The sequence below is a fragment of the Narcine bancroftii genome, chromosome 8, assembly GCF_036971445.1.
Source record: "Narcine bancroftii isolate sNarBan1 chromosome 8, sNarBan1.hap1, whole genome shotgun sequence".
In the NCBI taxonomy this organism is placed as follows: domain Eukaryota; kingdom Metazoa; phylum Chordata; class Chondrichthyes; order Torpediniformes; family Narcinidae; genus Narcine; species Narcine bancroftii.
The window spans coordinates 102,199,183-102,223,545 of record NC_091476.1 but is presented as its reverse complement, the minus strand read 5'-3'; the positions used below and the strand labels follow the sequence as shown (position 1 = coordinate 102,223,545).

At 39.9% G+C, this 24,363-nt stretch overlaps 2 protein-coding genes across 8 annotated transcripts in view; one reads left to right on the top strand and one right to left on the bottom strand.

The window, feature by feature from the left end:
- Positions 1 to 24,363, top strand: part of LOC138741075 (rho guanine nucleotide exchange factor 12-like) — a 143,800-nt gene that overhangs the window by 108,256 nt on the left and 11,181 nt on the right. For 4 of the 7 annotated variants that reach the window (XM_069894585.1, XM_069894584.1, XM_069894589.1 and 1 more), the window contains 10 exons: positions 54 to 129; positions 3,725 to 3,892; positions 4,472 to 4,559; positions 7,313 to 7,393; positions 8,852 to 8,949; positions 9,650 to 9,892; positions 10,190 to 10,645; positions 10,966 to 11,225; positions 12,021 to 12,078; positions 15,785 to 17,263. In XM_069894585.1, the coding sequence (XP_069750686.1) occupies positions 54 to 129; positions 3,725 to 3,892; positions 4,472 to 4,559; positions 7,313 to 7,393; positions 8,852 to 8,949; positions 9,650 to 9,892; positions 10,190 to 10,645; positions 10,966 to 11,225; positions 12,021 to 12,078; positions 15,785 to 15,807 (1,551 nt within the window). In that variant the 3' untranslated portion in view covers positions 15,808 to 17,263. The other 3 variants (XM_069894586.1, XM_069894587.1, XM_069894588.1) reach the window with 3 other exon arrangements.
- Positions 20,307 to 24,363, bottom strand: part of tecta (tectorin alpha) — a 106,149-nt gene continuing 102,092 nt past the window's right edge. Inside the window, 5 exon segments of the mRNA XM_069894593.1 lie at positions 20,307 to 20,471; positions 21,289 to 21,408; positions 22,379 to 22,469; positions 22,843 to 23,005; positions 23,871 to 24,119. Of these exon segments, the coding sequence (XP_069750694.1) occupies positions 20,371 to 20,471; positions 21,289 to 21,408; positions 22,379 to 22,469; positions 22,843 to 23,005; positions 23,871 to 24,119 (724 nt within the window). The 3' untranslated portion in view covers positions 20,307 to 20,370.

Below are 24,363 nucleotides of genomic sequence, written 5' to 3'. Positions count from 1 at the left end.
AACATTGTAGAGAGTCATTTTGCATTTAGCCCAATTTGTAATTACCTTTTAAGAATTTGGACCTTACAAAGCGGATCATGATTCATGAAGGGCCTCTGACTTGGCGGGTGAATAAAGATAAGACAATCGGTGAGTGAAAAGCTCCATCAGAAGATGAAGTGGTAGGTAATGACTTTTTGAAGAGTGAAAACAGATAGTGAGTTTTATTTGGAAAATGGGCAAAAACTCACACTCTGTCTTCTGCTATGAGTTTGTTTCCTGATCACTTTACAACCCACACACCTGAACATTATTTGGAAAATATTCAAATGTCAAGAATTGTTTATTTTACCTTTTTTCTAAAATGTTACTGCTGCACTGTGAACTGGAATACTACACTTGTTTCTGTCGATCAGATATCTCTTTAGGGCATTTATGATTTTGGGTGCTTAGAATAAAAATTCCCGCTCCACAATAGGCATTTCTGACCATGAGATATTTATAGTGTAGGATTCGTATTTCTACAGTATTTGTGATTTTGGATCTTTGTCTCCAATTTTTAAACATTAGTTGTTTGTCTTGGGTACTTCAATGCCAGGTTCCCATCTGTCTACTAAAACCTCTGATATTTACAATATAAAATTCTTGACACAGGGATATTTACAGTGCTACTTGCATTCTGGTTCTTGTATTTTGATGCATTTTAAAAATTTTGGATGGTTCTTGTATGAATTTTAGACCTCGGGTATTTGTGGTAGGCATGTCTTTTTTGGGTATTCACAGATCAGATTGCTGTCTCCCAAGTGTGAATGATGGAGACTTCTGTTGCAATGGTGTTTACAAATTTTATTCTGCCTCTTGTATTCATAGCGCTGATTTTTGTATTTGTAGTGGTGTAAGTATCTAACGAGCAGAAGCTCTGTAGTGTAGGATTCCTGGTTACCTAGTATTTATGATGCTCATTCTTCATTGCTTTGTAATTGACCATTGGTATGAGCTGGAGGTTTTACTAGTGCATCCATGCAGTGCCTCCCTATATTTCCGCAGTGTGGTAGTGAAAATTCACACTTGCACAAATCACTACTAAAATTAGAGATATGGATTAAAAGTTCACTTTTATCAGATTTTTGTGAGGGGAAAAAATAAAGAAAGAAATTTGTCAACTTGTTCGTGTGACAGAAAATTATGATACATGTGATGCCTTTTAAGGCAGAGCTGCAAAGGAAAACACTGAATCACGTTGTAATCAGAAAAGAACTGCTTTAATCTCTTTTTAGACCACTTTTTAAGTCACTTCCAGTTCGGCTGTTCGGAAACTGGAAATGACGTCATAATATTCCCTTCGAGTTTCTCAGCCCATGGTCTTTGTCCCCGAGGTGGTGGAGGTCCAGAGCCATCTCATCGCAGGCCGCCAGGACTTGTGGCCTTACAGGGACGGTTTGAACGTGAAGCCATGCCCTCACCCCCCGCAGTTGCCACAACAGTATCCCCCTTCAACCCCTAGAATTGTCCCCAGTACGATAGTCTGAGTCTGAGGCTTTTTTGGGGGGGCGACCATGGCAATGCGGCGGTGGAAATAGCACTAGCTCAGCAGTGTCCATATAGGCTGGTTTGAGCCTGTCCCTTGTATACAGCTTGTGTTTTCCCCCAGTGTCCAAGAGCAGGGTTGGCCCATTGTTTTTTTTTAAGCACTTTGTATGGTCCAATGTCCCCAGTGTTGGGCGGCAGACAAACACAAAAGACACCATGTCGAGATCCGCTGGGAAGTACATGGGTGGGGAGCCATATCATGTGGTTGGGACTGGGGCCTATAGCCCCAGACAGTGGCGCAATTGTTGGAGTTCTTCAGATGCAGTGGAATCAGCACCATTGGGCAAGGGTGCAATGTCAGGTGGCACAAACAGGGGCGTGCCATAAACCAGCTCAGCTGATGAAGCCTGCAAGTCCTCTTTTGGAGCGGTCCGTATTCCCAGCATCACCCAAGGCAGTGCGTCCAACCACTGCAGGCCTGTGAGATGTGCTTGCAGAGCCTGCTTCAGTTGCCAGTGAAAGCATTCCACTAGCCTTTGGCTTGAAAGTGGTAGGACATGGTGAAATGGAGTAGTATGTCGCAGAGACACGATAGTGCAGCCCAAAGTGCAGAAGTAAACTGCATGCCTCTGTCGGAGGTGATATGCACAGTTACCCCAAAACGTTCCACCCAGGTAAATAAAAATGTCCCAGCACATCTCAGTTGCTATGGGTGCAACTTCTGGCCAGTGGGTGAATTGATCGACGATGGTGAAAATGTATTCGTGGCCACGCACTCGGACTGAGGTCCAATGATGTTGATATGGATGTATTGGAACCTCTGGGTGGTGGGAGGGAAATGCTTCACCGGGCCTTTGGTGTGTTTATGGAGTTTGGCCGTTTGACAAGTCAGACGTGCCCACTCTCGCCTAGTACATGGCCAGCCCTGCGCATACAGAACCCGTCTCCGGACAAGTTATCAAAGGTCCTATCTGAGTTCCCCGAAATCCTTACAACAGATTTTCATTTGAGCACCCCACCCCACATAACGTCCAACATTATGTGACAACCGAAGGACCGCCCATTCACACCAAGGCAAGGAGACCTCCCTGTGACTGTTTACAACTAGCCAAAGAGGAATTTAAAATGATGGAAGTGCTGGGCATCATCAGGCATTCTGATAGCTCCTGGTTGTCTCCCTTACATATGGTACCTAAAGCAAGCGGGGGTACCAAAGACTGAACAGTGCAATGGTACCAGATCGCTACCCAATACCACACATTCAGGAATTTGCTGGGAATCTGCACAGGAAACAGTTCTTTTCCAAAGTGAACCTTGTGAAAGGTTACCACCAAATCCCCATACACCCAGATGATGTGCCCAAGGCAGCCGTTATAACACAATTTGGGCTTTTTAAATTTCTGAGAATGCCGTTTGGGTTGAGAATGCAGCCTTGAACATTAGGCACTTGGAGTATCTATTGACTAGCATGAGCATTTCGGTCATTAGCTTGGAGGTTGCAGTTATCCTGAACTCTGTCCATTTTGCAATCTGCAGTTGGACTTCAAACAATTTGCCTTTAAATGCTGGACTGCTACTTTAGTGTGGAGTCTCTCAATCCCCACTTTGAAACCTCTTGCATTAAATCCTGTATATTCCTGCATTTTGCTAGAAAGTGGGCACGGTTGGCAAAGTAGTTAGCGCATTGCCTTTACAGCACCAACGATTGGGACTAGGGTTCGAATAAGTTTGTGCCTTCTTCCTGTGTCTGCGTGGGTTTTCCTTGGGGGCTCTGGTTTCCTCCTACCGTTCAAAACGTAGCAGGGTGTAGGGTAATTGGGTGGCATGGACTTGTGTGCCAAAATGGTCTGTTACCATGCTGCATGTTGAAAATTAAAATTTATTTTAAATTTATAATTCACACAATGAAGTCAAGGGATTTACAATGAGTACACCTCACTGAGAATTTATGCAAACTCCAAAAGTAAAAACACATTGATGGAGAAACTCAGCAGGTCAAACAATGTACTTTATATAGCAAAGATAAAGAAACTTAACCAACGTTTCAGGCTTGAGTCCTTCATTGTTATGAACAAAATGTAGGCAGGCGCCTGAACTATAAATGTTTGACCTGCTGAGTTTCTCCAGCATTCTGTTTTCACTTCAGTTACAGTGTCTGCAGACTTTCTTGCTTTACGTTTATGCATGCTGTATTTATTCTTTCATATCAACACAGATCTCTACACACTTTTGTTGGAGGACATTTTGGTACTATCACAGAAACAGGATGAACGGTTGATGTTGAAGTGTCACAGCAAGAATCTTGCTGCCAATGCTGACACCAAACACATCTTCAGCCCCATCATCAAACTCTCTGCTGTTCTTGTGCGTGAAGTTGCAACAGGTCAGTTGTTTCCAGAATAACAATGAGATGGAACAGAGGAGAAAAAAATTAAAACTTGAGGTTGAGGGATAAGAAGGGGCTACTGAGGGTTCAATATCTGGACTAGTCATCTGAATTCATTCATTAATTCTGCACAAGTGGTATCTCATGTTGTTATGGTGTATTCTAACATGCAGCATTTAATTGGAAACCAATTATAGACACTGCAGCACTCCAGTATTCTAGTATTCTTTTAGAATGTTGAAGATTAAGGGGTAATTCAGTCATGGTGTTTACCATTAAAAGATTTAATCAGGTAAAGAGCCATTTTTTCTTGGGTACAGAGAGTTGGGCGGGGTGGAATTGCTGGGGTGAGTGATGGGGAGCTCCTGAAATGAGTTGGGTTACTCTAATTCTGGTATGGATCAACCTTGATCAAACTGAACTAGAGCGGGTGCATATGTGGATGCCTTCAGGACATAGACCTGTCCTTCTCAAATGCAATGTTCAGATTTTGCTCCAAAGAAAAGGAATTTGTAAAATTTATGAACATCTAATGTTTTTGTTTGTTCACTAATTATCAACTCCTACTAATTTTAGATAACAAAGCTTTCTTCGTCATCTCAACATCAGCTGATGGTGCGCAGATTTATGAACTGGTGGCCCAGACGGTGTCTGAACGAAAAACGTAAGTCACGTAACATTGTTGGAAACCTGAGACTGTGGAATTATTTTTTTGCTTTTAACAATAGATTTATTGGTTAGGCAGAAAGGGAGGAATTTGCAAGTGGAATAAAGATAAAGTTTTGTGTGGAAAGAATACAAGCCCCAAAAGATGAGGTTCATAATGGGGAGCTTTTAATTGCAAGTAGAAAAGGCCATAAAAAAGTAAAGAAATCCTGGTCTCACTGCCCAAAGTTGGATCTTAAAATAGGAAGCACAAAAGAGATGCAGAATTTGTTTTTACCTTGAATTCCACCACAGTTATGGGTTTTTCCTGAATCAGACTTTCTTGATTTTACAAAATATTTTACTGCAAATAAAGACATGGTTAATGTGCATATTGAAAGTTCAACCAGGTGCCACCAATAGAATGCTGAGTATTGATCCCACCTGGTTCACTGAATTGCCGTGCTGCCATGTGAGCAATGTTCCCAGTCAGTCCAAAGGCCTGATCCAAGATGAACAATCATTGGGTATGGATTCATTCCCACCATCTGTTATCTCTCTCTATCACCCCATGATCCAATCCCATCCTTCCTTTCAGCAGTAGCTTATTCCAGCTCTATTCCATTCTACTCTGGGTGCTGTTTCCAGCCAGAGGCCAACCAACTGAGCACAGCCAGAGTTGAATCCTGCAGCTAATCCTTTAGTTTCATCCTTCACTGATCAGAGTATTTAACTTATGAATGATTTCAGGACATGGGTACAAACAAGTAAAACAAAGTGAATTTAATAAGAAGGAAGCTTTAAATTATTTGTTTCTTTCTGCAGGTAAATTATTGGCTAAGCAATAGACCAATGTTGTGATCACCATTTGATTTTGGCTGTGGCTCATTTCGGGAGATTGAGGATTGCAGTAGGTTTGAGGAGATATTTGCTGTGCAGCAATGATAAAAGGGATGGAATCATGAAAAGGAAAGGCACTAATATGTACTATAACAATCTCTTGCATTCAGAACTAACAAACAGATCCTTGTAATGAAAACTCATGTAATTGCAGAGGGCCTTTCATGACCAAGGCTGTCCCAGGCTGCTGTTCAGCAGCGATATAATTTTTGAAATATTCATAGTTGTAAGGCAGAATGTACTGAATACCTCTGTGATCAAACAAACCATGCACATTAGGTAATTATTGCAGCTTTGGGAATATTCTGAGAGCACTATGGGGTACAATTTGGGGTATTTTGGGATCAGTGATAATCATACATTCAATACTTCAACCAAAAGCCACTTTCATAATTTTATGTATCCAAGAAACCTTGATTAGTACTGTTTTCACATTCAACAGAACAAGACTGTAAAAGGGAATGTGAACGAATTAATAGTTCAACCTGAATTCAATAAATTGTCGAGACAGAATTTAGGTTTGGAGAGAATATCAATAATTAGCCCTTAAGGACAGTAATCTCAGGAGTGCACCTCATGCCATAAAGTTAAAAGCAAAATCAATAGAGAGGTACAAAAAGGATTCCGATCCCTATGACTTTGAGGCCATTTTGGGGGGTAAACTTCTGAAAATAGTAGGACCAGCCAGATTAATGAGCACATGGGATTAAAGTTTATAAAGAATGAGATGCAAAAGAGTAAAAATGTAAAAAGGACAAAGTGAGAGAAATCGAGAATGAGAAAACTGGAAACTACTTGGGTTCCAGTTATTTTTTTCTTTTAATTTTTTATTTTTCACACTATTAACCATACTAACCAAAATACACACAAACATTTCCCTCTTGAATATACACATTGCAGATAACAATTACCTTTTTAAAAAGAAAACTTGTAAAAGGAAATCCATGGGCTTTCTTGCCCTGAAAAGAAAGATTAAAGTGAGCAAGACTGAAACAAAGGGTTCCAGTTATTGAAGCATGATTTCAAAGAGGAATCCAATTAGGTTCAGTCACCAGTCTGAGAGCCCTGCTTTATACAATTCCCTTTTGATAGTTGCTCAGTAGATCTTCCACCATTCTTAAGGCAGATAACAATTAGCTTTTTAAAAAGAAAACTTGTAAAAGGAAATCCATGGGCTTTCTTGCCCTGAAAAGGAAGATTAAAATGAGCAAGACTGAAACAAAGAGCAGGAATGTTTTAATTTAATGTAAGTGCCCAAAAGATTTGGCAAAAGTGGTGAGCTGGAGGCAAAATTTGCAGTAAATAGGATTTATGAAGATTATGGCAGAGACCAGGACCTGGCTGGGGGCTGAAAATACTGAGTTACTTTTTTAACCTGAGAGGAATAGAATGAAATGGGGGTTCCATTATGGCATTAGAGCAGGGAGGATTTTAAAACCAAATCAATTTCTTGGTTTCAAAAATAGACAGGAATTGCATTTTTTCATATCAAACTGGAGACAAGAGATGGGAAAAATAATGACATGAACATAATGTGCTGTAGGGCCTATTTCCATGCTATATGACTTGATAACTGGGTAAAGGAATAAATAAATATACAAATTGAAGAACAATGTAGAATAGGACCATGATATATAGATGGAATTATTAATCCAAATGTGATCAACTATGTAGAGGCTATGAATTGAAGTCATTGGCATATCAGAGCTGATGAATGTTATTGAAGAAGATAAAAGCAATTACAGGATAGCAAATAAAAATAATTATACAGGAATGGTCTCTTCCTGTGCTTTTAAAATCAGTTACAAAGCTGAGTTTGACGTGGATTATAAAATGCCATTTCTCACTAATTCCTTCTTGCTAAATTAACAGGTGGCAGTACTTAATCACACAGACATCAGGATCAATAAAAGCACCAAGTCACCATGCAGTCCCTGAGCCACCAACTACTGAGTAAGTATTTCACCTGCAAAGAGACATGTTACTGAAAATAAATTAACAAAATATAATTTAAAGTATGAACTTGGCCATAAGTGCAGACATAAATATTTTGCGATAAAGAGCAGGTCTGTTACTGCTAGATCCAGTGTGGTGATGAAGCTCGTCAATAATCAGAACAGTTTTTACGGAGGTATATTAATAAGGCTAGCAGTTCAGTTACATTCATGAGTTTGGCTTGGTCCTTTGGATTAACAGTGTAACAGGGAACAGCTGGATACATTTTCTGTGCCTGCATTGATCATAGCATGGTACTCCGTGATATGTCAAGAAGGAATGTTGATCATTCCACCCTGCTGTGTTTCCACACTGAATCTCATGTGGCCCCACAACATTTATCTTTTAAAATATTTTGGGACAACATTCGTGACAAAAATCATTGGACTCTCCAGTGCAACGTGCATTATGCTTGGCGGATGTCACTTTGGGATATGGTGTTACAAATGGCTGGTTAGGCCAGACTTTGGAATATTGTACGCAGTTTTGTTCACTGCACTAGAGGAACGACATGATTACAAATTTTTTTTTCAATTTTTAAATATTTAAATTTTAGACATACAGCACTGTAACTGTCCATTTTGGCCCACCTGTCCGTGGTTCCCAATTTACATCCAATTAACCTACCCAGTTTTGAAACCAGAGCCCTGGGGAAAATGGGGAGAACATACAAACTCCTTACGGGCTGTGGGATTCGAACACCCGTCCCGATCGCTGGCGCCGTAAAGGCATTGCGCTAACTGTCACGCCAACCGCGCTGCCAACTGCAAGTTACTGAAGGTGCAGAAAAAAATTGCAGGATTATTGCCAGGTCTGGAGAGCTTGAAATACAAGAGAAATTTGATAGGACAGAGTTGTTGACTCAGTGCAAAGGAGGCCAGCTTGTGACTGTTTTTAAAATGATGAGGAACATGGATAGGGTAGGTCGGTAGAGCCTAAAACTAGAGGGTAAAGATGAGGGGGAAGTCACTTGCTCAGAATTTTTAAGACTAGATCTCCCTGCCATAAAGCCAGGCTGACTTTCTCCACTACACCCATGATTTTTCAAATGGAAGTAAATATTCTCCCTAAAATTCTTCTCCTTTTAATCATCCTATAACCAGAAATTGTACATGAATCGCAAAAAGTAGCAGACAGTGCAGCTAGTAGTTCAGAAGATGAATGATTTTTTTATTGTTTTGCATATGGGGTTGGAGTTTTAGAAATGGGAAAGAATTATTACATTTGAACAAGTTGTCGGTGAGGTCACTGACAATATTAGTTTCTTTATTTAAGAAAGGGTACTAGCTTTAGAGGCAACACTGAAAGCTGGCTAATTTCTGGGATAAGCGTTTTCATTGATCACAAGCACCTAGAAGTGTTGGATTTTGGAATTTACAGAATGAGGGTGAACTTTAATGAAATACTTTATCATAGGAGTGAACAAGAGGATGAGGAGAATCTAAGCACAATCCAGCCAGGTGGAGCAAGTAAAGTACCAGGAAGGATGTCAAGCAGCAGTGATTCAACGCAAGGTACCAAAATATATCAAGAAACCATATGTTCCTGAGATATCTGAAACAGTATACAGCTGTCATGAATCAGTAGCACATATTTGTTATTTTGATTGCTTTTCTGCATCTTTTATGGAATACTTTGCAGGTTTTTATATAGATGTTAATAGGTGTCCTTTTCTGATCCAACATGTGGGTATCTCTAATTGTGTGAATTGAATTTAGAAATGTTTACTTCAATGCAGAGGTAAATTGGCTGAATTAATTTTGCCTATTGAAATTAATAAACCAACGTACTTTGAAAAATGCAAGGATTTCAAATGTCATCCATAGATCATCTTGGAGAATGGAGTTTAACTAGTTTTATTGAAAGGATTGGATCCATTTTCTGCTGTAGATCATCATTCAATTTGGTTCTGAATCCTTGCTTCCCAGAATTCTCCATAAAATTTGTCATTTTCAAAATGGAAGAGAAAATTTGACCCTCCCCTCATGTGGAGAAATGTTGGTGATGTGGTCCTATATCTTGAAGAGATCATGATGGATGGTTATGGCTCTAAAATCAAAAGTCACCTTGATCATTAGTGATGTACCAATAAAATATGCATGCAGTTGTGCCCAAGGTGTTTCTTTTTGAGTTAGATTGTCATCAGGAACGCAGCCATAAGATGAAGCAAGAAAAGCTTTGAATGGTCTGAGTAATGGCTGATCTTTGTCACAGGTAAAGAGATCGATGACCCACTGGCTGTGAATCTTTCAGCTTCCAGCAAACAGAAACCTAGTGCAATCATCTCTGGACAAGAGATGGAGGAGCAGCCCAGGTACATATCAGATTATAATAGCCTCCGGAGATCAACAGCAGGCCGGCCTCCCTACAGAAGCACTCAGCTGCACTATTCAAGCCAGGCTCAGGATTCAATGTCATCATTCCCTTTCTCAAGAGCGGAAGCTGCACTAATAAACCGTAAGTAAACACTGCACATCATTTTGGGATGTAGGTATCGTCAGGGAAAATATCTGCACACCACAGAGTTGGAGCCTTTGCAGTGAGTTGACAAAACTATTCCTATGTTTGCTGGTTTTTTTTCTTTTTTAGCTAGAATTCCTTTTGGGGTGATTTGTCCTCTGCCAACTCTCAACCACAGTTGCTCACTGTCACACTAGCAAATGTTTAAAGATAATGCTTGCCACTGAAAATATTTCTCGATTACTGCAAAGTCACCAGTATTTGATTCACTGCAGCATTTCTCCCTCTCCTCAGTTCATTCCTTGAAGCAATTGCTGTTAGTTCAGATGCTCAGTTCAGAAGATGATATCAGCGATGGAGCAACTATTCAGCACCTTCCAGAAGAAGACAATTTACTAGCATCACTAAAGCAGGGGACAGATGAGCCATCCGACAGCACGACGTGTTGTCAAGGCGAGGCACCCAACAAGGCACTGCAGCATCAGCTCGAGGTAGCCAATGGGACACTGGACGAAGTGGAAGCTGACACTAGAGTTAGTGAAAGGACTAAACTTTCCCCTCAGTTCACACTGGAAGTGAGTCACAATGACCGTATCACAACTGAAGGGCATGGACCAGATTTGGTAACAGATGATGGTGGCGAAAGATTTTATGATGCTCCAGAAGATTATTCAGAAGAGCATCAATTACAAGGGAGCAGTCGAAGTCTAAGTAGAGAAGAGGAGGCAAAGTCACAAACTCATGCATCAGGTTAGTTGCAAATATGAACTGTTCACATAATTGGTGTCCATTCTCCTTAGGTCTGTGGTGTACCTCATAGAAATGTTGTTTCTCAGCAGTTTTCAGTTTGTTTTCCTTTGTTTTCTTACGACTAATTGGTAATTTTATACACCATTAGTGCATTGGTTGATTTATCTTGACTTCAAGCAAGTGTGGCACAGCTGCATCACTTAAATAAAGTATTAGTTTATGTAGTTATAACATGAGACTTTGGGTTCTATCCTGTTTTTTAAGAAATCACCTTAAAATTCTCAGAGGTATTGTTAATGTTTTTTTTTTCACCTTGGCAGGGAATTTTCTAACCCTGGATGAATTTCCACACACAGAGGGGAGCTCCACTGATGAAATAGATATGTCTACACTGCCGCCCGATTACTCTGTGGATTGTATCACTCAAAGCACAGAGGCAAGAGAGAGCAACAGTGCAAGTGATCCTAGAAATACAGAAGAGTCAGAGACAGGAATTAGACAGCTGCTTCCTTCATCGCATGTGCGCAACCAAATTCTCCAATTCATACATAGTATCGAGTCTGATCTGAAATATTTAAAGGTAACGTACTAATTTGGGATCTATCCATCAACATCGGGTCTGCCCTGGTGTACCTAATCTTTGGTGTGGCGTTCTGCTACATTCCATCCCAAGGTTATGTTTAATTCCTGTGATGAGGCTAGTGCATTTTCTCTTTGTCGGTGTACTTTATAAAATTGCCTGCAATTAAGTGGTACAGTGAGGAGGTGGTTATAATCTCTCTCAGAAAAACTCTGAATAAATGCCTAAACCAAGTAACTTCTTATTCTGAATAATTAGCGACTCAGCCTTGACCTGTTGGGAATCTGCTTGGTAAGTACATTCATGATAACTGTACCTGCTAATATCACTCTAGATTTTGATTTTTCATATGAGGAGCATGAGGAATATAATATGGCAGCTCAAACCACAGAATCAGAATTGCTTTATCCTGCATTTCTTAAATTCACCACCATATCATATGAAGTGACAAAATGAGAACTGTAATTTTCTGTTATCAATAAAAATGGCTGCTTTAAATTAAGGGCCAATATTTGGAGACCACATAATCCTGCTAAAGCACATATGCAGTTTCCCATCAGTTGCATTCAGAGAAAATGGGTGAAGGCAAAAAATAAAACCCCATAAGGACTAGAAAACTGTGAAAAGCCTCTGAATGCTAGCTCCCATTTCAAATAGTCACTAGTCCCAGAGCAGACTTGAACCACTGTAATTCCGTGCTGACAGAAAGGGAAGTAAAGGGGTAAATAGGGCTGGAGTCTTGCTAACTGATGGCAATCATTGTATCTGAACCCATTCTTTGGATATTCATTTCAGGAGCTGGAATGCTGCAGTCAGCATGTCCTCGAGTCCACAGCTTCACAGGAGCCTTCAGGTAAGTAATCACATTGCCATTTTACTTGCACTCAAACATCAGATTCTCATAGAAAGCAAGTAATAGCCGTCCACAGGTGTAGAGGGGATCATATAAACTATGAGCCATAGTTCTCTTGATTTGGGAACTGTTCCTTTTGACTAGAAAATTATGCCCGTCATTCTGCTTTCTAAGAAAGTGAGTAGGAAAGCTTGGGAATGATTAAAAAATAGAACTAGATGTTGGAATCTGAAACACGAGAAGAACTTGATCCATCAAGCAGCGCATGGACAAGGAGAAACCAGTACTGTTTTGGATCCAGGATCCTTCCCAGGGAATTATAGTCCTGTTAGACTTTTGCTTTGAAATTGAGGAAATTCTTTAAGGATGGTGTGACCTGTGGGTGAAAACTTTAATACCTGATCAATTTAATTTTTTTTTAAGGTGACTGAAGTAAAGTTGGGGAATGAATGCCGATGAATATTTTCTTCTGTGGTCATACAATAGGATTGTATAGAAGCAGATCATGCAATCCAACAATCCATTCTGCTATTTATGACCATATGACCCTCTTCCTGGTATCTTTTTCCTCATCTAAGTTTTCCAGTGTAATTCACTTTTCCTTCCTTCTGCTAAACCAGTCTTAAATATGAGTTCCATCTTCTAACCACTCTTTGGCAAAAACATTTCTTCTGGATTCAGATTTCTTTGAAATTATTTTTCTTCCATAAGTTAAAACATTTCCTTTTTGAGCTTTTTCAAATCTTTCACTTTTAAACCTCTTTATTAGATTCCCTTCAGTCATCTATTCTTGAGAGTTTAAGAAAAACACATCCAGCCATTGCTGATGTGTATGCTCTTGCATTTTTGCTATTATATTTATAAATCTTCTTCCTCTGTCTCCTTTGCCCCTTTCCTTTGGATAATATGGGATTCAAAACTATAAACCATGCTGAAGTATTGTCTAAGGTTCAATATAGATTTAGCACAACTTTCCTATTTTTCACCTTTATCTTTTAAGAATTGTTTATATAATGGCCATGCCAACCTTTTAATGATTAGTGGATTTGATCTTGAAGATTCCCATGTTCCTCTACCCAGTTAGATGTACATTGGATGAGTATTTACCCAGATGTAATACCTTGCATTCTAACTCCATGTTCCATATCTCACCAAATCTAGTTTTATTAATAAAGTCATGGAGACGTGCAGCACAAACAGGTTCTTTGTCAGATCCCACCCCCCCCCCCGCCCATCTCTCTGCCGACCATGAAGTTTTTATCTATTAATAATCTTATTTCCCAGCTATTGGACCATAGCCTTGTAGGATTTGGCTTTTTTTTTCTTTTAATTTAGGTAATACTTTAAATATTGTTCATTGCCCAACCAGGCAACATACTCCTGATTCTAACCCCCTCTGAAAATATTCTTCCTCAGATCTACCCAAAACTTCTCAAAGATCTAACTAACGTCCATATGTACAACTTCAACCTCAATATGTATTGTTTGGGAAAAATTCAATCAAGTTGGTCAGACAGAATTTCCTTCTAACCCATGCCAATCATTTTTATAACCATATAACCATTTACGGAGCGGAAACAGGCCATGTTGGCCTTTCGAGTCCACACCGGTTCATTGATTTTGTGCGCCCTCTTCAGGCATTGGTCCCGGTAGATCTTAATTTAATAACGATGGACGAATTCAATGCAGGTGGAATCAGACATAGAAATGTTTGTTTGACCCTTGTATTCCAATGGTTTTTTTGTCTTTTCTAATTTTATTCCTTGCCCACTCCAGTATATTTTTTCTTGTCATGTATCTCAAAAATTTTACTAAAACAGATCTTGGTTTTTTCTGTGTTCTGTGTGCCCTTTCTATTTCCATTCCTTCCTGTATTTCTGTCATTCCCAGGACCTTTGGGATCCATTTTTTAATAAACTATTTCATATCTGTCCCTTCTTCATCTTCCTTTAGGCCCACTATCTTTATGTTGTTTCACCGACTATAATTTTCCAACATATCAATTTTCTGAGCTAACAACTCTTGTGTCTCTTTAACTTTTTTGTCACCACAGAGAGATAGAAGGTAAAACAGATGGACAGAATATAGATAAAGTTTTTTTTCAAGAACAAATGAGAGCATTAAAAGAATGGTTGACATTAGAATTTAGTGAAATTAAAAGAAAAATGAAAAGTACAGAAGAAAAAGTGAGTAGAATAGAGCTGGTCATGACAGAAATAGGGAAAAGATTAGAAAATGTGGAAGAACCAGAAATGGCTGGAGAAATGGAAGTGAACGACTTGAGAAGAAAATTGGAAGAAAGTTCTTGTTAAATATTTAATAGCTGCAAGTGTGTGCTGGATAATTGGATGGATGCAAATATGCTTTATTGTATTCCAGAAGGGCAGTAGGTATAAGTTATCTGCCAGTCTAATGTCAGTGCTAGGGGGAAAAAATAATAATAATTAAGGAACAGTATTAATATGCAGTGCTTTAAAATTCTGTTCACTGAAATGTTGAGTTCTCACTCCAGTCCTTTAGAACCATGTTTCTGTGAAAATGAACTATGAAACTTTGGTGTCATTTTCCCATGTGCTTATCATTGGTTTACTAGTCAGACTCCCTTGCATTAAAATAAATGTAATGTCATCTTGCGTTCCTTCCATATCCTTTATTACATCCATGTCTGTTCTGGACTAAGTTTTCTATTTACTGTAAATTTAACTATACCTTCCTCCCTGCAACTGAACATTATCCTATGTCTCATTCCTCTGTCCAACATCACAAGTAAATCTCCAACAAGGATGTCAGCTTGTTCAAGTGGAACCTGTCCAGCTCATGCAGCTCCCACCTTCTCTGGAAACCGTCTCAGTGATAGAGAAATTTAAAACTTGTTCTCCCACACCATCCCATTAGCTTCTTATTTATAACCCCTTTCCTCCTAGTCACTCACAATAATTCAGATTATAACTTTAAGGATCTTGCTCCTTAATCTGCAAACTGACTCCCTAAATTCATGTTGCAGAGTATTTTCTTCCTTTCTAGCTTGGTTGTACTAACATTGACCATGACCTCTGTTTTACCCTCAGCCTCTGTAACTGTTCTGTAATGAGCTTGATTCTAGCACCAGGCTAAATGTCTCTTGCCATGATTCCATTGGATTCTTTCTCCATCTTCCTTGTGTAGTTGAGCCACCCACGGTGTCATGATCTGGCTGGACCTGCAAAGAGACAGCTCTGAAGTGGGATGCATTCTGAGGTTTTCCCCTGACTATCTGCCTGCTTCTCTTCCTTACTGTTTCTTCCTGTAGTCATCCTCTAATTTGTTGTAATCCTCCTCAGCATCAACTCTCCTGTTATACTTCAATCCCAGAGTCCAAATTGTTGATCTGAATTATGAGCATGGTCACAGCCCTGATCCTTGTGGAATATTCCTGCTCCTCTCACCATGAATTAATATCTTTCTTGCTACTCTGTTTTCTGCCTCGAAGCTAGCTGATAGTCCATCATAGTACTTGTATAACTTTGCATTCCGTGATGTGTTTTTGTATTAGGGGTACGTTATCAAAAATCTTCTGAAACCCTAGATAATTGTATTACCTATATCTCCTTTTTTTTTTAACCACCTCATTATGTTTGGTTGAATAAGATTATCATTCTTGAAATCCATGCCAGCAGGTCATTATTATTCTCTCTGCATTTAGATGTTCTTCTATTTTCTACCACAGATGTTGAGCTAATTGGACTATAATTCCCTGGACTTTCAAGAGGAAATTCAGTAAAATCCCTTGGAGCCGATAGCTCAAGTTGAAGCTTGTGGAATGACAATCTCCCAAGTAGACCAGTAAATTGTCTCCTCTTGTTCAGTGTGAGAATTGAAGGATATGACCAGAGTATAAATGGAACTAAATGAAAAGGCAGAATTGTGTTGAATGCAATTATTTGTAGGTAAACATGAAGTTCTCCAATTTTGGATATAAAAAGGAAACAGCACTTTCTAAAAATAGAAAAATAAGTAGCCTCTGTGGACTTCAAGGAGTTTGTATGTTGACTTTCAGTGGTTCTGTGAATCCAGCAGTTGAACAGCTGCAATCAAAAATGTAATCATAAAGGCTTGAAGAATGCTAGAGAACTAGATGTGAGGGTAGGAATTATCTTGCAGCCTTCCATAGCAGGATGAGGCCACATTTGCAGTATTGCGAACAGCTCTGGCCATTGTACAGTTAAAAGGGTCAATTGACTTTGTAGAAATTGCAGTGGAGATTTACCAGAATGACCACATAAGGAACAATTACATTATTTGATAATCTGCTATTAAATCACCCCTTAGCAATGTGTTTACAGGAGAGATTGGATGGGCTCGATTTATTCTCATTTGAGTGTAGGAGATTGACAGGTGAACTCAGAGAGGTTTATTAAAATTTGAGGGATATAGATAAGATGTTCATCCTTTTTCCTAGGGTTGGGAAGTCGAAAACCAGAGGGCACAAATTAAGGTGAGGGGAGAGAAATTTAAAGGAGTTTTGAGTGGTAAATTTTTCACAGAATGTGATAGTTATCTGGAACAAGCTGCCAGAGTTGATGGTAGAAACAGATACAATTTCAATGTTGAAAGGGCAATTGGACAGGAAAGACATAGAAGGATATGGTCCGAATGCAGGCAAATGAGATGAGGTGGGCTGAAGGCCTTTTTCTATGTTGTAGGTTTCTATGATTTCGATGTTCAGGGTTCACAGAAAATCTTCCTGCTGGTTGTGCATACTAACAATGTGAATTATGACCTAAATATTAAAAGAAAATTTAAAACTCAATAGAAATTACAATTGATTTGGCATTTGCTGATTTTAAAACTCAAGATTGACCAGTTTCTGCTACCTGGAGGTATTAACAGAAATTAGGAAAATATTCAATTGGGCCACAGATTAGCTGTGGTGCACAGAATGGCAAACTGGTTTGAATGCAATACAAGCATATTCCTGTTCTTCCTTCATAGAGAGAGAGAGTTAACTTTTTTAAAACAATATTTCCGGTCAATCTTTTCTTTCCCGTCGGAGAGATCAGAAATGTATCTTGCATGGCACAACCATTCAACCCTCTTCATAATAACATCAACTTTCAGTGGTTCTGTGAATCCAGCAGTTGAACAGCTGCAATAAATATTAGAGGGAAACCTAATTGGAGCATGCTAATTAATTTACTAATAATTTTAATTCTGTAAAATTGTTTTCATGTTAAGGATAATGGAGTTATGGGATTAATGAGAATGGACAGAATGGATGGATCAAGTGGTACGGGGTAGGTGAGCATGAACTACATTACGGGCTGAGTGTGAAACAATTTCTCTGTTCTATCTACAGGAGATAGTTAATGTAGTTTGTTCAAAAGCGGAATCAAGCCAGGCTTGGTGATGGAACATATGGGTGCTTGGAGATGACCCCTTGAAGCTCCTGCTAGCTCTGGACTTTAGAGACATTTGTGGAACTGATTGTTCAAATGCCGCTGATTTCTGGGTCATTTTTGGGATGGTGTATCAGTGAGTCCTGCCTGTATTGGTGTGTCTTACCGGTAATGGGTGCATCCCAGATTGGTTGATGCCATAACCCTCCCTCGTGTGCACACATCTTTCAATTCTAGAACTGATTTCACTCTCCGCATCTCCAAGAACCAAATGTACAGAAATTCAGCAGGAAACCAGCTTAGTTTGAAGATATCAAGATGTATTTATTTGTATTCACTTGCTATGATAAATGCAATCATTTTGTTACAATTTTTATTTTCATAGCCTGTATTAAGATGATTTGCAAATGAAGATTAAGATCTGGTAAATGCATGGAGTCCAACAATGGGGACAGTGGAATAGAAAGCTGGGATGTATGAGAGAGTTACCATGCAATCAGGGTAAGAGATTTACAACACTGCTGGGTTGCCACACAAGGTGTGAAAAAGTTTGTGTGTGTTTGTGTCTGCATGTATCTTGCTGTACTGCTAGGGTATGAGAGAGTAGCTATAGAGGATGAGAGAGAAATAGTTACTCCATTGGATAAATTCCAGAGGGTGAATGCACAGAATGAGAGAAGCTTCATGGGATGAGTCAGTTACTGATCTTCTGGGATTTAAGTGAATGGGAGTGAGAGAAAGAACTAGTGCACAGAGAATGCAAGGGAGAGCAAGTGTATGGAATGTAAAAGAGATTGAGCAAGCAGAATGCGCAAGATGGAGAGTTAGTGCACGGAGTGCAAGATTGACAGCACAGCTGGGCTGTGATAGAAGGCGTGCTATTACACAGTTGATTACTACAGCAAAGCTCCTGGTAGCTCAACCAGGTTCAATATCCACATTATACTTGCTGTTGTTATCCTGATCAGATGTAGAATCAGGGTTGTGGACCAAAGCTGCTTTGTAGCAAAACCTCCACTCAGAGCAAAGTTTCAGGTGCAGTGGCACCTCTCTGTTAAGAGAGCCACTAACTCTAACTTGTCTTTCCTCTGAGTACGCAGTGTGTTTGCACATACAGTTTATCATTCTTTGTACTTTAAGTACTTGGCAAACACATGCACCCCTCACATCCACATAGCCAGGGCTGTAGCATCATGTTTTCTCAGATGCTTGTCTCTCTCTATGGTGTTGGCTCAATTTAGTCACAAAATAGCAAGCTTCTGACATATGATGTTGGCAATGTTAATATGACAGGCACTGGTTCTGGCCAATTTTTCTGCCAGAATTTTGTTTATATAATCAATTGATTTGCATTTAGAGCATTACCTCCGGGGAGAAGTTCCTCCGCACTACGAGTCACCCCTCCTTTCAATCATGTGGCTTCCTATATTGTGCAGAAATGGTAGCTACTGTTTTCCACAGACCTGCAATGTCTAATTATAATTCTTGTCCCATTGGATACAAATACAGTCACTGATCTCTGTGTTATACAGGGCTCAGAGGAGAAGCCTCATTTTGGTGATGCACATCAATTGTGAATAAACTGGAAATCACTGTCACCTAGTTCTTGCTGTTTGTTACTGATGGTAAAATAAACATGAGACCTGTTAACAGACACACCCTCCTGGTGGCTGTCAGTTCTAACTCTGACTAAAGCAGATTCTTTCAGCTCTTCAATAAATTTCCTCACACCACTCTTGCTTTGGACATGATGCTGATATGGTGTGAGTGGATGTCCTAACTTTGCATATTGCCCCTGATATATGTACAGATCTGCTATAGCTCTTGTTGTTGCCCTGTACATTCATCCTGTGCAACACACTAACAATGCTGCCTCCCCTAATCTATAGTTTTATTTGTCTCAAGTTTATGACATTTCAATTGGTTTTATCTAACTTTGTAAAATAGCATCTCGTTTAAGATTTAGCAATGACATTATGTTACTTGAAAAAAAAAACATATTCTGTTTCTGGGATCTGGGTTTTAAAGAAATGTTTCATTATAATTAAATTGTTTCAGTATAATTAAAAAGCTGTGGCAGAAAGGTTTGCTTTTGTTATTTTTGATCTAGTTTGTGATTTGAGTGTTTTGAATCTGACCACTTAAGGAAAGCTTTGGCTGAGCTGGCCAATGGATGGGTGTCACATTGCCTCCCTGTGGTACAAGTTCCTCAGGCACAAAATCTTTCTGGGGTGTGGATGGCAATTCACCAGCCCCAAATTTTGCAGGTGTAGAGGTACTGCTCGTTCTGACTCTCATTGGAATTAGGGGCAGGAGACAGATTCATTGAAGAACAAGCACCTTAGTTATGAGGCATTTTTCCTCTATCCTCTCAGCACTTTGGATTGTGCCACAGGCAAGCAAAGTTGGGGTGAATCCCAGTGTTTAAAATACAAATCCTTGGACCTGCAACATTTTTTTCACAGTGCAAATCTATGAAAAGGAAGTGGATTACCAATAAGAATGGTCAAAGATGTTGATGAAGTGTGTGTGTGAAGAGAGGTCACCTGGAAAGAAGGTCTGGAATTTGGCTGGAGGGTGAAGGTTGCATGCTTGAACTGGGCATGGGGCAAAGATGTTAATTTTAGATCAAGTTCGATGAGCTTCAGTTCTATTGACAATAAATCTTTATTTCAATGTTTGTCGTCCTAAACACAACCAAAAGTTGAAATCCTAAAACTTGCCAATCCTGGCTTTTCTTTCAGGATAAAAGCAAGTTCCAACTCTGTAAAAATGCATTACACAGTCCTGATTTTTCAATATTTTTCTACAGAAGCATTATTTAATTAAATAAAAATTGATCCCCAAAACAGATGAAATTGCAGTTGTTTCTTTAATTTTGGTCAATCCCACTTCAATCTTGCTTCCAAGTCTTCTGCTACAGTTTCAGGTTTTGTGTGTTTACCAGTAACCAGCTAAAGATCTGAGTGATCACCAGAACTTGAGGCAGTATGCTTGGTTCACTGGAAGCACTTAGAGCTAGAGAGAAGGAAGAAGTTGAGTCAATTGAGTTAAACTTGTAACATTGTTAAAGAGCATCCTCAGCAGCTAGAACACATGTTCAGTTTTAACGCTGGATTCCTACCCCCCAGATGGTGTCAGTATTGTATTTCACTTTTGTCACCGTGCTATCGTCATAGTCTTAATACAATGGCGTTACAATTACCAGTGTTAATAACCTGGCACAGAAGCTGATTTTTCATCAAATAACTGCAGTGCATGACAGGTAAGTTTAAAAAGCCTATGTAATTTATTGGCCCTAGATTAGAACTTCTCTACTTGTTTGTAATGTAGGTATAAACTGCAAAGACCAGCACCTATTGCTTAACCCTAATTAACCTTGTAATTACTACAGTAATTAAAAATGTAATAGTGGTGCTGTGATCTTGGTGAATTATGTCAATTAGCTGTTTTCTCTGGTTTAAAGCCAGTGACAATGTAATATTTCCAAGTCATGAGTTGGAAAGGTCCTGGTGCATGGTAATGTTCCTGTGCTCTTGTTCTTTTTTCAGAAGTTGAAGGATTGGATTTAGATGTTTATGGAAACTAGATTCTTTCCTCAAGACCAACTTACTCCTAAGGATCCCAATCCTGCCCTTAATCAGCATTAACGAGGTACCAGACCCAAGCACCGTACAGGCTATCACAAAACATCTGACCTAACAGGGCCATCTTTGTTTTGATGCCTTTGCTCATTTTGTGTGCAAATGGAAGTGTCCAGAAATTGCTCCCCACTCCATGATAGGATCTGGCACATGCAACAATTATGGGTATCATGGATTCCTGTCCAGTTTACCTCGGCAGTGCTTTCCATCCCAGTGCAAAAATCCTGTGATGCAGCTACACATGGCCTGCTCCCCATGACTTGTGCAGATCTGTTCACAACCACCATTGTCCACCTCACACCAGTCAGGTGCTGCAAAAAACAGGACATGTACAGGGTCAGACATTTGCCCCACCCCAAGTGGTGTTGAGCGTTTTCTCTGCATTGCCCAGAACCAATATCCTTTTAACTCCTGTACACACACCCAGCTATTGTAGATGGTGTGGAAGGCCCTGTGATCAGGTAGCAATGCTCAATGCTTGATATTCTGTACAGGCTGAATAAAATATGGATCCCTGGTCCTGTAATAGCATTAGATGGCGACATTATTTATTTCTGCTATTAATCCCTGATTTGGTAATTTCACATTTTACCCACACTGAACATGAGCACATCCAAAACTACTCATATGAATTTACCATCACCGATAATTGTTGGTCTGCATTGGCTCCCAATCATTTGACTTTAGTTTTCAAACACCTCCATAACCTGGTTCCTCTGACAACTATAATGTCCAGCAGCCATATAACCTGGATCTTAAATGTTAATTGTTCTAATAATAATGTCCCCCTCCTCAGTTTGGAACTCCATCCCCATGGGTTCTAGCTCTCATTTAAAATCCTCTTTAAAGCAGGATTTGGAAAGAGTTATGAATCACAATATGGTTTGGTACCAAATTTTGATTGATCTGCCTTGGGATGTCTTCCTGCTGAAGGTGATTTATAACAAGATGTGTTATATTCCACTGCGTACCCCTTCTCACAGAGTGAACCCTGAACTGAAAGGATCATAAGAGCCAATCAAGAGCAGACTGTTCCCTCTGTCATGCCTAACCAGTTGATCAGATACAGGAGATGAAAGGAAAGGTGGTACAGTAATTCTGTATTGAATTATCAGTACTCAAGAGGCCTGCTGCTCATTCAATCTTGGTTCCTGCTCTCTCTGTCTCTTTTCCTCTTTTTCTTGCAGCCTTACATTTAAAGGAATTTCCATACTGTTGCATGTCAGAAACTTTGCAAATGGCCCCAGGCACAAAATACACATTGCCAACCATTCAACTAACCTTTTCTCCTGATGGGTCCAACCGAGAGAATATGCTCTTTTGTGAGTTGTCCATTGTTATCAGCAAGTCTCTTGTTGTTGGTGGGACAAGTCTATAGGAAGCAATATTGAAAGATTTAGTCAATGCATCTGAAGATCCTACTCCATCAAAAACATCACCACTAGAGCAGAGTTTGCTTCCAAATCCATTTGTACTTTGGTATTTCCTTAACCCTGAAACACCATGTCCAATCCTTCACAATGGCTGATACCCAACCCCACTTTTTCCACACAATTATGTCAGATACATTATAAAATATGCCAAAGTTACCATGTCCCATCACGATTCAGCCTCCCTGTAAATCTGAAATTATGGCCAAAACAGAAGTTAAGCAGCATTGTTGGGTGTAGGAGGAGAGCATTCCCACTTAACATTGCAAGCCAAGAGAAACCTCTCATTCTTGTGGTCTAATTAAAATTACTCACAACTCTGCAATTATTGATAACGGAGTCACATAATGACACATCACAGTGTAGATGAATCTCATCATAATCCCCAATAAACTTGAAAACAACAATGTGGAAGCGACAGGTCAGCGAGACTCCATTCTCCTCCATCTCAATGGTGCTGTCCTTTGAGTTTGGACACCTGCAATACAGAGTTCATTATTGTGGATAGCAAGATTAGACTGTGACGAGGGAGTGGGAGACTAACATCCAGGACTGCAGGGAAATTAGAGTCTATAGCTGTCGCCCCAAAGGGAATGTATGGAATCTGGGGTCACCAACCCCCCCCAACCTGATGAGAGAAATCTATAGGCATCACCCTCCAATAGTGTGCATCTTTCCTGTAAGGAGGAGAGGGAGCATTCAAACAAATAGCCAGGGTGGTAGAATGGAAGAGAGGGGTGAGGAGGTCATTGTGGGAAGAACCCAGTCTATTTAGGCCAGTGAAAGTCTTTGAAAAGCAGCCTTGATAGAAAGCAGAGGGAGGACTGCTCAAGCCTTCAGAAGGTGGGATTGGACTGCAAGAAGACAGAGAGGTGAAGAGTGTGGGAGCAGAAGATATGAGCTTGCTGGCATGAGACACTGGCTGGTGGAAAGGCAAGTTTATTGTACTGCCGTTCCCCACTAATTCCCCAAGGGTTTCCTTATCCAATGATGCCCAAGTCCTAACAGTTAAAGTAACAGTGAAAAGATTCTGCCGTGCCCACTAAATTGGCAAAAATATGTTAATGCAGCTTGGGGTTGGAACACATATCACTGGCAACATTAGGATGGACTTTCTATACAGGTGCTCCCCTACTTTCAATGGTCCAAATCCATACTATCAATTTCAAACTCCAATCTGATCCCATGCAGCGGCAGCGCACTCTCTCGCGTTAATGGTCTTTTTTTAAAAATTTACGATGAGTTTGTTGGAACATAACCCCATCTTAAGTTGAGGAGTACCTGTATGTGATGCAAGATGCCTAACTCTAAAGATTTGGGAGGGGGAAAAAATTCATACCAACCCTTGTGCTATGATCATATAGCGTGTTCGGTCCTTCGGATTGCGAGATGGAGTAGCCCAACACTGATTGATGATCAGAATGAGCTGGGTAGAATCTGCTCCCTCAACAAACACCCCGATATACAGGACGTCCCGGGTGGTAAGCGTTACCTCGCCTTCTCGATATGGAAACTTGTAGGACGAGTTTTTATACAGAGCCATTTTAGTGATGAAACTACCTTCTTTGGTGGGAAGAGTGAGGTTGACAACACTGAGGTAAACAGACAGCATCACTTAGCATTCATAGGAGTACAACATTTCTCAAGACTGGACTTGTTTCTGTACCTTGGCTGCACTAGGAAATCCTAGGCAAGTGATTTATCAACCTGCCAAGCATATACAATAACTGCTAGAACGGCAGAGTCCAAGACTTTTCAGTTCTGTTGTTCAGCCCTGTAGAACTTTGAAAACATGGCCAACAAAGAAAGCAAAATTCATGAAGCACTGTGGGTTGA